Source organism: Hermetia illucens, chromosome 5, assembly GCF_905115235.1.
Source record: "Hermetia illucens chromosome 5, iHerIll2.2.curated.20191125, whole genome shotgun sequence".
In the NCBI taxonomy this organism is placed as follows: domain Eukaryota; kingdom Metazoa; phylum Arthropoda; class Insecta; order Diptera; family Stratiomyidae; genus Hermetia; species Hermetia illucens.
Window position 1 is genome coordinate 72,207,606 of NC_051853.1, and position 12,391 is coordinate 72,219,996.

The window sequence follows — 12,391 nt, forward strand, 5'->3', positions numbered from 1 at the left end:
ACACAAATTGTAAGGACAAAGAATGATGAGCTGAAAGGAGATAGCTGGCCAACGGCGATTTCGACACCCATCGCATCTGCTCAAGAGATACTCCAGCAGCAGGAAATAGATCCATTCAGGAGCTTCAATTTTACGATCTTCTCCCAAACCAAATAGAACAAAAGAGGAAGCTCGTCCAACAATCGGAACTAAAAGTTCAGAAGGGGGAGAACATGTGCCCAAAGTGGGAATGTCGACAAGCAAAGCGAAACCCAAGGAAAATTAAAACGGTGGATGGACTAAGGCCGTAAACAAAAAAAGCAAGAGAGCAAAGGTGTAAATTCGCCCAGATGTGAGGTTCTCCAACAAAGGAAATCTATCGTATATGGAGATACTGAAAAAGGTGAAATCTAACCCCGAACTAAGAGACCTAGGCGGAAATGCAAAATCCGAAGAACCCAGAACGGGGATCTCCTGTTTGAGGTGAAAAAATCTAGCATGACAAAAACTAACGGCTCTCATAACCAAGTTATAAACTTACTTGGAAAGAATATCGCGGTACGTTCCCAAAAAAATGAGATCTGTATACAGTGCAAGGGTCTCGATGTGGTAACATCCAGAGAAGAGATCTGCACTACTTTCAAACAACACTTCAAGTTGGAGGAATTCGAGAAAGAATATATCGTGAGCCTAAGAGAAGGTTATGGCGGTACTCAAACGGCCACAATGCGACTACCAGTGGCCAAGGGGAAGGTTCAGATTAGATGGGCTGTTTGCCAGCTAAGGGAAAAGATCTCTCGAAACAGGTGCTTCGAATGCCTGATGTTGGGGCACTTCGCGAAGGCATGCACTAATACCCGGAATTTATGAAGCCACTAACTGCAATGAAAAAATAAGGTTAGGTTAATTCAAATAAGCCCAGGATTTTCTCAAGATTTGCTTGCGCAGACCAATTACGAATCCGGAAATTGCCATGGTAAGTGAACCGTACAGACATCTCAATGGTAGTACATGGGTCACAAATTTTACTGGTGGAGTGGCGATATTGGCGTGCGATTATCAAGCAGTACAATATAGCATGGGTCAGATTGCTGGTGGTTTTGTGTGGACAAAAATAAGCCCACCGAGCCTCACATTATCTGTGTTTGAAAATTTGTTAGACGACGCAAAGCGACAAGGTCCAAAGGTGACAGTCAAACTAAGGAAGGAACCACAAGGCAAGAGACCCGCACCTCGGAAGCCGACATCCAAACGAGCGCCAGGATGGCCTAACAAAGCAGGCACCTCCACGGATATAGCTCTCCATGCCACACTATGCATCTCTAAGGCAAGTGACGCATCGATGCTTAGGAGATGCTCATTCCCCACTAGAAGACCCAATTATTGGTCCAATAGTGAATTGGCCAGCCTTCGGTCGATTGGCCACCGAGCCAGACGAACGGCTCAGAATAGGTAGGATTGATTAAGGTCAAAAGACGCATGTGTGTAGGAAAGCCCCCAAGAACCTCAATTCCGCCATCCAGCGGAGCAAGAGGGAATCTTTTAAGGAGCCGTGGGATAGCGCCTATAAAATCGTGACAGGATGATTCAGAGACCGTTCATCTCCGCTGATCACGTGCTCTATTCTTCTGTTAAAAATCATCCAGAGGCTATTTCCCCAGCAAGAGGGGCTACTAATACCTTCCAGCGACCCATAAATATGACGCCAATTCCGGCAGTCACCAGGGATGAGTTGCTGGAGATCTGTAGTCGAATAGGCGACAGCAAAGCCTCGAGTCTGAACTGCATACCGAATAAAACCTTTAAATTTGCCGTCAAAAGTAGGCTGGATATTTTCGCGGAGTTGTTCGAAACGTGCAAGTCCGAGGGTATCTATCTTTCCTGCATCATAGAAGCGACAGAAGCTGGTGCTGCTGCCTAAGGCTAGTAAACCTCCAGGGGGACCGTCCTCCTATAGACGCATATGTCTATGGGGAAAATTTTGGAGCGAGTAATTTATAACAGATTACTCCCAGTTATCGAGAGCCAAGGAAATTTTTCAGATCGGCAGTATGTTTGGTCAATGCACGTAAACTGAGTGCGAGCAGCCTTAAAGACGTGTCCTGCCTTCAGGACCATCTCAAAATACCCACCTTTCGTCATCTCCGGAATAATGCCGATTCACATTCTGGCAGATAAGCTGATGAACATATATAACATCAGGTCCATCTCTCCTTTTTCGCAGGTGACAAAAGCCGAAAGGGTAAAAAATCACAACCGATAACAACTACAACGATGAAATTGGCGCACGGTTGATGGCTGCCAACAGAGCCTATTTCGCTCGAAACATCTCACTATCGGGTCAAAGCGCTTACTGTACAAGATTGCCAGTCCTTATGTATTCCTCGGAAACCTGGGTAATAACCCAGGTTTCTAAGAAGAGAAGAAAATTGCGAACTCTTGGTCGCGTTCGAGAGAAGAATCCTCCCAAAAATGTTGGACTCCGATATGACGATGGACGATTCCGTAGCGTACACAACGACTAAGTCTGTGAGCGATACCACGACCGTCTGGTGGTCGAAAAGTCAATAAGCGAAAAATCTACGCTAGAAAAAGAAGACGAGGCAATGATATGATGAACCCAAAGGGAAAGATTCATGAGCAGATGGCAACAGCAATGGGACCAGCCAGAGAAGGGTTGTTGAACTTACAGATTAATCCCTTCCATTGGCTGATGGCTGGAGATAAAAACACATGGGAAGGTCAATTATAATCTCACACAATTTCTCACCGGCCATGAAGGATATCGACAATACCTGTACAGGTTTCAATTGGACACCTTACCTGATTGTCTAAACTGCGACGTATTCTACCGCACACGTATTCTTCCAATGTCCTAGGTTCGTGGAAGAAAAGAGCAACCTAGAGGAAACTCTTCACCTAGCACTTCTGCTATCACCAGAAAATTTTGCCTGAAGAATGGTAGCTTGCCAGGAGGATTGGAAGGCGATCAACTCCATGATCGCAGCAATGCAGGATAAACAACGAAAAACAGAAGAAGTGAGGAAGGCACAAAACCTTAATTATGAAATATTTTCTCAAAGTTACAAAATCTGCTGCGACTAAAAGAAATTTTCAACTTAGAGGAATTCGACTTAGGGGTTGAATTTTATATAGGAAATTGGTGGGGACGCCCAAAAGCTTGGAGCATAATTCGACTTAGAAGACTCGGTTAGACTTCGATTACACCTCAAAGTGTATTGCAATAACTATGCAAATTTTTGTTTGCCTGATGTACCTCAAATATTTAACGTCTGCACATTCCAGAGTTCATTTGAATGGTGTTCTCCCTTTTTGCTACCAATACTATTTAAAAAGTTTTCATTGCAAATTGTAATAAAAAAATGTTCAAAATCAACTTGCATGTGCCCATCTGAAAGAAAAAATCTCATCTCAATTCAATCCGTTTCCATCATTCCGGAAAGTCCAGACTAATGATTCGCGTCTTCAATAAGGAGTCTTTGATATAAATCTTGAGATTGAATGTTCTTATAAAAATAAAAAGATGGCGCCAGTAGAAGTTCTGAAGATGGCTATACAATTAACATGATTAGTCTGTAGGGAAATGGAAAATAAAAACATATGCCATACTTTGTTTTACGCAAGACATAGAGGTTCCACAAAAATGGAAGTTTCAATAAAAAGCGTAGAACAGAACTTCTACCAAAATATTCTTTATATTTATTTATATAATGCCCAGAGTCCTCTGTCGGGTACACATCAACTCATGTGACATTTGCCGTTCTGACATTCTCGCCTAACCTAACACCTCCTCAGCAGGATGGCTGGGAGGCTTTTGTGTAATACTAATTTGCTGGCGAAAGCCCTGCAGAATTTACGAATAGGCTCCCACATCACTCAAAATGCCGTTAATTCCAGCAGATTGTTACTGGAGAATCAACTTCCTTGCATAAGCGCAACCCGTCACACGAGTTTCTTCAACAAACGTAACCACTGTCAATGTGCCGGATGTGTTCCCAATTCCTAAACTTTGTCTTTTGCAGTTCCTGCCACTGATTTATGGAAAGGTGTCACGTCCGTCAGTAATGCAGGCAAGAAGCGGGGTCGTGGAAAAGGAGTTGGCAAGAAAATGTCCAAGGACTTGAACCGTGGGCAAGTCATTGGTGTCGGCAAGTCAAACATCCTCTGGCCAGGCCTGAATGCGCCGATCATCCGCGGTCGAGAACTTGTTCACCAGCAGAAACTGCCTGAGGACAGCGAGCGCCAACAGAAACTGATAAAACTACGTGATTCCATGGGAAATTTCCGCGTCCTGAAGATAAATCCAATAGATCGTGGCTGGTCTGGGAGCAAAATGCCCGGAAGGAGTATCGGTGCCCCGGACCCAGTTGGAGATGAAGTTTTCGAAGGATTCGATACGAGAGTCCTTGAACTCAAGACCGTATTCATCATGAAAGGCAACCTAGGCCGGCGACGGAGATTCTCTTGTTTATCTGTAACAGGAAACGGGAAGGGTTTGGCGGGTTTTGCGTTGGTGAAAAGTCCAGAGGTCCGTGGCGCGCTTCGCAAGTCGAAGAACCGTGCTGGCCAGAAACTCATGCATATCGAACTCTGCGACGGCCACACAATCTTCCATGACTTCTATACGCAGTTCGGCAAAACCAAAATCTTCGTCAGCAAAAAGCCCAAAGGACACGGCCTGGTCTGTCATCGCGCCATAATGACCATTTGCAAAGTTGTCGGTATCAAGGACTTGCACGCGAAGATTGAAGGCTCGACGAACCTCCAGCACATCGTCAAGGCATTTTTCCTAGGACTGTTACAGCAGAAAACTCACAAGCAACTGGCGGAAGAAAAGAGTCTACATGTCGTCGAGTTCCGGAAAGAGAATGACAACTTCCCGACTATTGTGGCGAGCCCCACGCAGTGCCGCAAGCAGGATGAGATCAGGAGCGATGAAGTGATGGATTTTACGCAATATGTCCTGGGGAACCGGATAGTTTTGAAGAGAAAGAAGTTCCCGCCATTCTACACCAAACATCGGTCGTACGAGATTTATTTGAAGAAACAGGAGAGGATCCGAAACAACGACAAAGTGCGGCTGGACATGATGGTAAACTATGGCGAGGTAAGGAGTTTCCTGACGGATAAATATCCTGAATGCTCGGAAACTAAGAACAAACCAGCGGAAGCGCAGGAGTAGTTTGTGTAGGATGTTGTCTAGGTTAATAAATTTAATTTGAAATATGTCAACGTTTGATTTAAAATTGAGATTCGATTCTCATTAGGACGGTTAAAGTGCCAAAGCCACGGCTAAAAATTGTTTAATGCGCTCCGCCCAACTTCATGTGAATCCTGTCGTAACGCATTTTGCGAAGTTTTTCCGCCATCTCTCAGGTTCTCAACAAAACATCTGGTCAGTCGCCTCAGGCACCGACCACTTCAAAATAAAGGCGCTTCCGTCGCACCATATGATTGCACGTATGTATGTTCTTGGTTCGCACGTCACATCTGGATGTTTGGAATTTTCCACGTTTGTTTTCCTGACAGTTTCGTTCAGCCGTTCGCTCGCCGTCCGCCCTCTCCGTAAACACACTTCAGTTGTCACTTGTCAGTCGCTCGTCGCGTTGTTCTGACATTCGTCTTTTGTTCGCGAGTGCGTGAGTTTGCTGTCTGCACTTGGTGGAGAGAATCCTCGAATTTCGGCGGAGTTGTAACGTTGCGGACATCAAAATTCGGTTAACGAGTGAACAATGCTTATACGTTTGCACACTGCCAGTGTATACGCACCGAGCCGTCCGCGAATCGAACTTTTGACTTGTGCTTGAGGTGCCCCAGCGCCACCCAAAACACGGAAAACGCGCTTTTGGCGTCGAGGCAAGAACACGGGCTGAGAATCTGCGGTGCTGGTGTCGGCGAGTCCGAAACGAGAACGCGAAGATCCGTCGTCGCTCGGAGCTCTGGCTGAAATCGCCGTCGCTGCGGCCAAGTTTCTTTGTCACCAAAACATCGGGCGCCGAGCTGAGCGCAATCAGACGTCGGGCCAAGAGTCAGCCAGCCTCGTCGCGGACGGGCCATTTATTTTTCAAGTTTTTCGTTGGCTGCTGCGTATTTTCGACATTTTTCAGTTTTTCACGCATCTGCGTCGCTCTTTCGTCCCGCACTCCGTGCTGTGAAGTGTCTTTGGTTTTGCTCGATCGTTTGTGACGCGCGCGTGGGTCCTGTCCGACATGGTGCCTTGGTACTTGCCATGGTCGGACCTTCTGAAGAAGAAGGTCTGCAGGTACCTGCTGCAGCGCTACCTGGGCCAGTTCCTGGAGGAGAAGCTGCGTCTCGAGCAGCTTAATGTCGAGCTGTACAACGGCAGGGGGACCGTGTCCAACGTGTCCCTGTACCCAGAGGTAAGTCACTGCAAAGCTCATAGTCATCTGGTCGCGGCGGCGTCATAGCACCAGCCAGTCCACAGTTGAACGTTCGGCGACGCGATTTTCAAATACGCAAATTCTTGCCGTCGATCGCCTGCCTGGCATCCGCCGTCTGACGTAACCCCATGGCCTCGTTTTCGGGGGGCTAGCTCGCGATGGGCCGCGGAGACCCACCTGGGAAGGGAATGCTGCCCTTCGAGCAAAATTCCAAGGGTGCGGGCGGTGCAATCATGGCAAGCGAGCCTGAGCGCGGCGGTAGACCTAATTTCCAATGGCCGCGAACTAATTCGTGCATGTTTTCTATTTTCGCTCGTGCCCTGGCCACTGGAGACAACAAAGAACAGCAGTTTCTTGTTTTCGTCTTTTGCGTCCGACGTCTGCCCCCGCGCGGCCGCTGGGCTGGTGCACGATAGCATGTGGAAGTCAGCAGCCAGTTCCGCGCTTGTTTCGCATTTTCGTGCAACTCCGCTTGGCTCGTGCCCGACTTCGGATTCGCCAATCTTGGTGTGTTTTGTTTTGGTGTTTGTTCCTCTTTGGGGTTTCCGTCCGTTCATGTGCTCTGACGTTTCGATCAGATGTTTGGTTGGGGTGACGCTGCCATCCGCACTCGATTTGGGCATTATTTTGAAATGGAGTTGATTTTAATAAAATTCGCAATGTGAATCGAAGGATGTGCTTGGCGTCTCTTTGCGGGCGTTTTGCAAAAATGCTGGCTATCACTCCATAAATGAATAATGAACGAGCGTCGTTAGCATTACATTCATACACAAATAAATTAAAAACGTAACGCTTTTTTCCAGCCTCATTATGAATTCCTTTCAATCATATAAGCATTCTCAAGAATTCCCGATTTTTGTTTCGATAAGTGGGCAATCGAAAATGTGATAATTAATAAAAAGTAGAAAGTCGCCTCTTTTGCAGTCCATTGCATCGCGAGTATATCTTTCGATTTTTTCTTGCTGCAAGTTCAAAATCGACGACACACCGCCGAGCTGAGAAATTTCCTCATGCGCACGAACCCCTGGGAGATCACTTTCGGGCGCCTGTTCTAATTTTGTATTGTGACTTTTGACTTAAAGTTCGGAGTTCCTAAATGGGATTCTGGTAAATGGCAATATGAAGGAAATAAACTAAATATCAGGCTTGTTGCATCTTAAATGGCGAAAAAATATTCGAAATTTATAAACTGGGCTTTGTAAAAATGGACATTTACATTTGGAACGAGTCTTTTCTCAGATGGGATACGGACTTCAATGTTAAATAAATATACATGAATTTATATACCGCGATGTAATGCCTGAAATATGAGAGATGTTATTTTAATAAGTGTCCGATGGGAAAATCTGATAAAAAGCAACCACAAATTGACGAAAGAAAGAATAGCTGAAAACTGAAATTTTTTGTTAAATTAGTAATAAATTATCCTGGAAATACAGTTCATTAAATTCTGATCAGCACTTGTCAGGGGTGTATACGTCGCCCTATGAATTCGCCGGGAACCATTGCGATCTGGCATGCTATGTTAGTTAAAGTGTTATTGAACTTTCAATTACTTGACTTTTTTAATGATGATTGCGATTGAATTTTTTAAATGGGATATAATTTTTGTAGGCTCCCACTTGATCGTATGCTGCTCGAATTTCCTGTGTGGTACAAGGCACGTCCTGAAAATAAGCGCACCCAATCTCTGTAGGCTTACAAAACACAACATAGTTAGATTTGCTACTCAACATAGTCACTATCCGCTTCAAGTGGGGTATCATTTTGTTGATTCCTCCTCGAAAAAGTCTCCTGCCAATTCATCATCATCAACGGCGCAACAACCGGTATCCGGTCTAGGCCTTCCTTAATAAGGAACTCCAGACATCCGGTTTTGCGCCGAGGTCCACCAATTCGATATCCCTAAAAGCTGTCTGGCGTCCTGGCCTACGCCATCGCTCCATCTTAGGCAGGGTCTGCCTCGTCTTCTTTTTCTACCATAGATATTGACGTTTCGAGCGGAACAGTTTTTGTAAGCTGAAATAGGCTCTGTTGGCTGACGACAACCGTGCGCGGATTTCATCATCGTAACTGTTATCGGTTGTGATTTTCGACCCTAGATAGGAGAAATTGTCAACTGTTGAGCAGTAGTTGAACTTGATCCATTTCTCCACTTCTAATTCTCACTTTCTTGTTTATTGGAAAACTTTTCCCATCCATGCTCACTTTTAGGGAAGTGAACAGACGGTAATCTAAAGACGCCAGATCCAGGGAATACGGGGAGTGGTTCATAATGACCAATCAAAACAAGTCCAGAAGTTACTTTGTGGCGTTGACTGTGTGAAGTCTGAGATTAGCGTGCAGAATGCAAACTCCCTTTGTCAGCATGCTCCCACTTTTATTCTGAATTATTTTTTTAAGCGTTTGTATGAAACAAAAACCTTATTAAGATAGATCCAATGTCTCTCTACCGTCATGTCTGTCACACCCAATTTACTCGGAAATGGCTGAATCTATTATCACGAAATTCGGTAAAAACGTGCGGTCTGTGACTCCCTTTGCATATAGCATCATTTTCTGTTGAATTTAATCATACATGCGAAGAGGAGTGCGCACATTGTTTTCATCGAATATGACCGTTGGGGGGAGTCAATTAGTACTTTCGAATCTAGTCCTCCCAAAAAAAACACAAGATGAATTTTTTGTAGTTTCTACAGTGGCCTAACCCTTTAATAGTGGCAAACAGTAGCCTCACGAAATTGCAAACAAAACAAACTATTTCGAATATGTTCGTTATTTTGTAACACTATTTTGAGAGAGATTTTACAAGGTTCATTCGAAAATTTCCGGCTTTTAAAAAAAACACATAATTACAGCCAAACAAAAATTTATTTCTCAACATAGACTCCATTCAACTGGATTTTTTAATAAAATGGTTTTCTCAACCCCTCAATCCATCATTTCAATCTCGACATTTGACCTACTTATATTTTTTCGCACCTAGATTTTTTTCAAGTTTGGGAACGAAAAGATGTCATTAAGAGCTAGTTCTGGTACATAGGGTTTGCGTGGAAGCAATTCAAATTTTAGTTCGTGCAATTCCGCCATTGCGACTAAGCACAGCTGTAGCGTTATTCTGGTAAAACAGCGCTTTCCTCTTGGCTAAATGGGGTTGTTTCTTCTTTATTTCGGCCAGGCAACGCAACGCAGTGTCCGTTAATGGTCTTCCTTTTTTCAAAATAATCAACCACAATCGCTCTACGGCTATTTCAAAAAATTGTGGACATCACTTTTCCTGCACAAACAACCAGGTTCGCCTTCTTTGGAGTTGGTTCCCCCACCTTAATCCACTATATTTGCTGTTGTTTGGTATCAAGAGTATAGTGATGGATCCAGATTTAGTCAACAGTAATTAACCGTCGCAAGAACTTAGCCGGATTTTGCTGGTACTGTTAAAGGCACTCGAGTTTCATGTTCATCTTACGCATTTTGGTTCGATTGTCAACAAACGCGGCACCCATCGCGCGGATAATTTTCTCATATCCAAATCTTCGAGTAAAATCTGAAATATCCATTCTGTCGGCATGTTAATCAACGATCTTCCATCACGGTTGTGTACACTAAACTAACCATTCCTTCCGTTAAAAATGTTTGGCTGCCAAGAGCGCTCATCGTCAAAAATGCTAGCACGACCGAGTTTGTACTCAGCCATCCAATGTTTCGCGATTGTAAGTAAGGGGGGCGATTCAACGTATACGAATTCTTACTTGTTTTTCATTTCCCTAGTTTTTTCCCTTTCAAATGAAGAAATTTTGTCATCGATTACGATGACCCTTAGGTAAGGCCGCGAACTTTTCAAACGGCCCTCGTACAAAGTGTCTATAAGAAAAATAAGGAAAAATATGTAAGTAATATTCTTTTGTATTTTAAAAACTTTTCACATAAAGCACATTTTATGTTAAATTTAAAGGGGGGCTTCCCATACATTGGAAAGGGGGTGTTTTTCCACAGAATACGATCATTTGGAGTAGCAAATTAAAGGGCTCAAATAGTACTTTCCGAAACTGATCTTATTTCTAATATTGGGTGGAACGTAGGGGCGTTAGGGCACAAGATGTGTGCTCCAAAAGGTAAAGGCGTATCACAATTGTACAGTGTACACCAACGGAGACTTCCGATTTAGTGGAGAAGCCTATTTTCTATGAGCACTTACACTCGTTCAGGAGAGGCCTACTAAAGGTGACATTGTGATCGTGCTGACTGATCTGAATGCGAAGGTGGGCTCTGATATAGCCTTGCTCGAACATGTGATAGAGAAGCACGGTCTTGGCAACGTAACCATAAAGGTAGGAGGTTTGTAGATTTCTGCATTTTCTACCGCCCCATTGGCGGCACATTGTTCGAGCACAGAGCTTGCCATAAGGTCAGTTGGGTTTCAATTGATCGACACCGTACAAGCAATCAGATTGACCATCAGTAAATTTAGGAGTTGCTTTATGGATGTGCGTAACAAGAGAGGCGCTGATATTAGCCTCAAAGAGTTCGCTATCTGATGGTCGATTACCTTCGCTTGCGTGTTGCAACCACCCCTTTTCGCAGGTTTGGGGAGCTGGGACCACCAAGCTCAACATCGACCACTTGTATTATCCAGCTCGCTCTAGCTGATCGGACTGAGAATATCGATGAGCATTATACCGCTATCAAAAATGCTCTTGTCCGGATGCTGCGCGAGACGTCGACCACGTCTCGAAGGAGCATCATAAGATCTGGCTGACTATGGAATCGTAAAAGCGGATCGATGAAAGGAAGGGATTGAAGGCTCTACTGACCATTGCGAGCTTGATGCGCTCAAATTTCGATACTCTGCACAATACCCCACCAACGGGTGAATAACAACCATATATAATCAATCGATTCAATAAAAAAATTCAAGTTCTCAATTCGTATGGGAAAAATTTAAAATCGTCTTATTTATTCTTTTCACCTCACGAACCTTGTGACCCGTAATTCAGTTCTGATGACCATCTTCCCCTTAATTTCTCGTCTCCCCGGTGGTATGGATTCTACAATTGATGTCTCCAACACGTTTCCCGTGTTGTTCCCCTTTTCGTTAGAACAGCCAGTTGTATCCGCTCCCTTTCGTGCTATGGACTTCCAAATCGCCATACTTTCGGTCACGCCTAATTTTATATACTTTATGTGCTTTACTAAATTTATGTCCTCTTTCGTGTTCACCACCTTCGAAATGAAGTCTGTCGATCCTTTCTTTTCTGCTAAATCTGCCTGTTTTAAGTGCTCGCCTACGTTGAAGCACAATTTCCTTCTTGTTCGGTGTACAGAAGTTCAATTCACGTTTCCACACCCTCCGTTTGAACGACAGAGAGATGTGGTTAAACTACAATACAATTGTAAATATGGTCTCCATCGCTAGTAAGTTTTTTTATTCCGGAATAACCAGTATTTCCGGAAAAAACTTGTCCTCTTCTTTAGGGCAAGTGCCATCTTGCACTGGAGAAGGATAACAGTTCTTCCCGAAGCACTTTGCGAAATAAAAAACTTTGTTGGCTATTGAAACAGTATTTACAATTCTTCGCTAGAATCACCAGAAGCAGACATTAGTGGTAAATATGGCAACCATGCCATGAGCCGTTTTCAATAATTCTAAGATATGTTTCTTTCGCCGTGCCTTCCAAGGATATGGGGAAGATTGACATGGGATGAATCATTTACTTTCACCTTTTACAAGCAACAAAGACCATAGAAAAAATTTCCAATCAATTGTCCGCCATCCTAAATAATGCAATTGCTGAAAATCATTAAAATCGGATGGTAGGTCGCCTTTCTAAATAATTACCGTAAATATATTCAAATCCACCCTTGAATCGTCATTGTGTACTCAAATGATGTCACGTCCCGAAAAATGATTAAGACGAAAAAGAACTTTGAAATTATATCACAGCCACCTAAATTGCTGCCTCAGGTTCACTACAAAACAAATTGACTCTTCA

The 12,391-nt window shown here is 43.9% G+C and overlaps 2 protein-coding genes across 2 annotated transcripts in view; both read left to right on the top strand.

Annotated features, from left to right (window-relative positions):
* Positions 1 to 3,744: 3,744 nt before the first annotated feature.
* Positions 3,745 to 5,226, top strand: LOC119656534 (28S ribosomal protein S5, mitochondrial). Its single transcript, XM_038062880.1, has 2 exons — positions 3,745 to 3,965; positions 4,023 to 5,226. Exons 1-2 carry the CDS (start codon positions 3,800 to 3,802, stop codon positions 5,180 to 5,182), a joined length of 1,326 nt encoding a protein of 441 aa, XP_037918808.1. The 5' UTR covers positions 3,745 to 3,799; the 3' UTR covers positions 5,183 to 5,226.
* Positions 5,227 to 5,455: 229 nt separating this feature from the next.
* Positions 5,456 to 12,391, top strand: part of LOC119656533 (autophagy-related protein 2 homolog B) — a 45,680-nt gene continuing 38,744 nt past the window's right edge. The window contains exon 1 of the mRNA XM_038062879.1: positions 5,456 to 6,380. Coding sequence (XP_037918807.1) covers positions 6,210 to 6,380 — 171 coding nt within the window. The 5' untranslated portion in view covers positions 5,456 to 6,209. The remainder of the gene's footprint in view (positions 6,381 to 12,391) is intronic.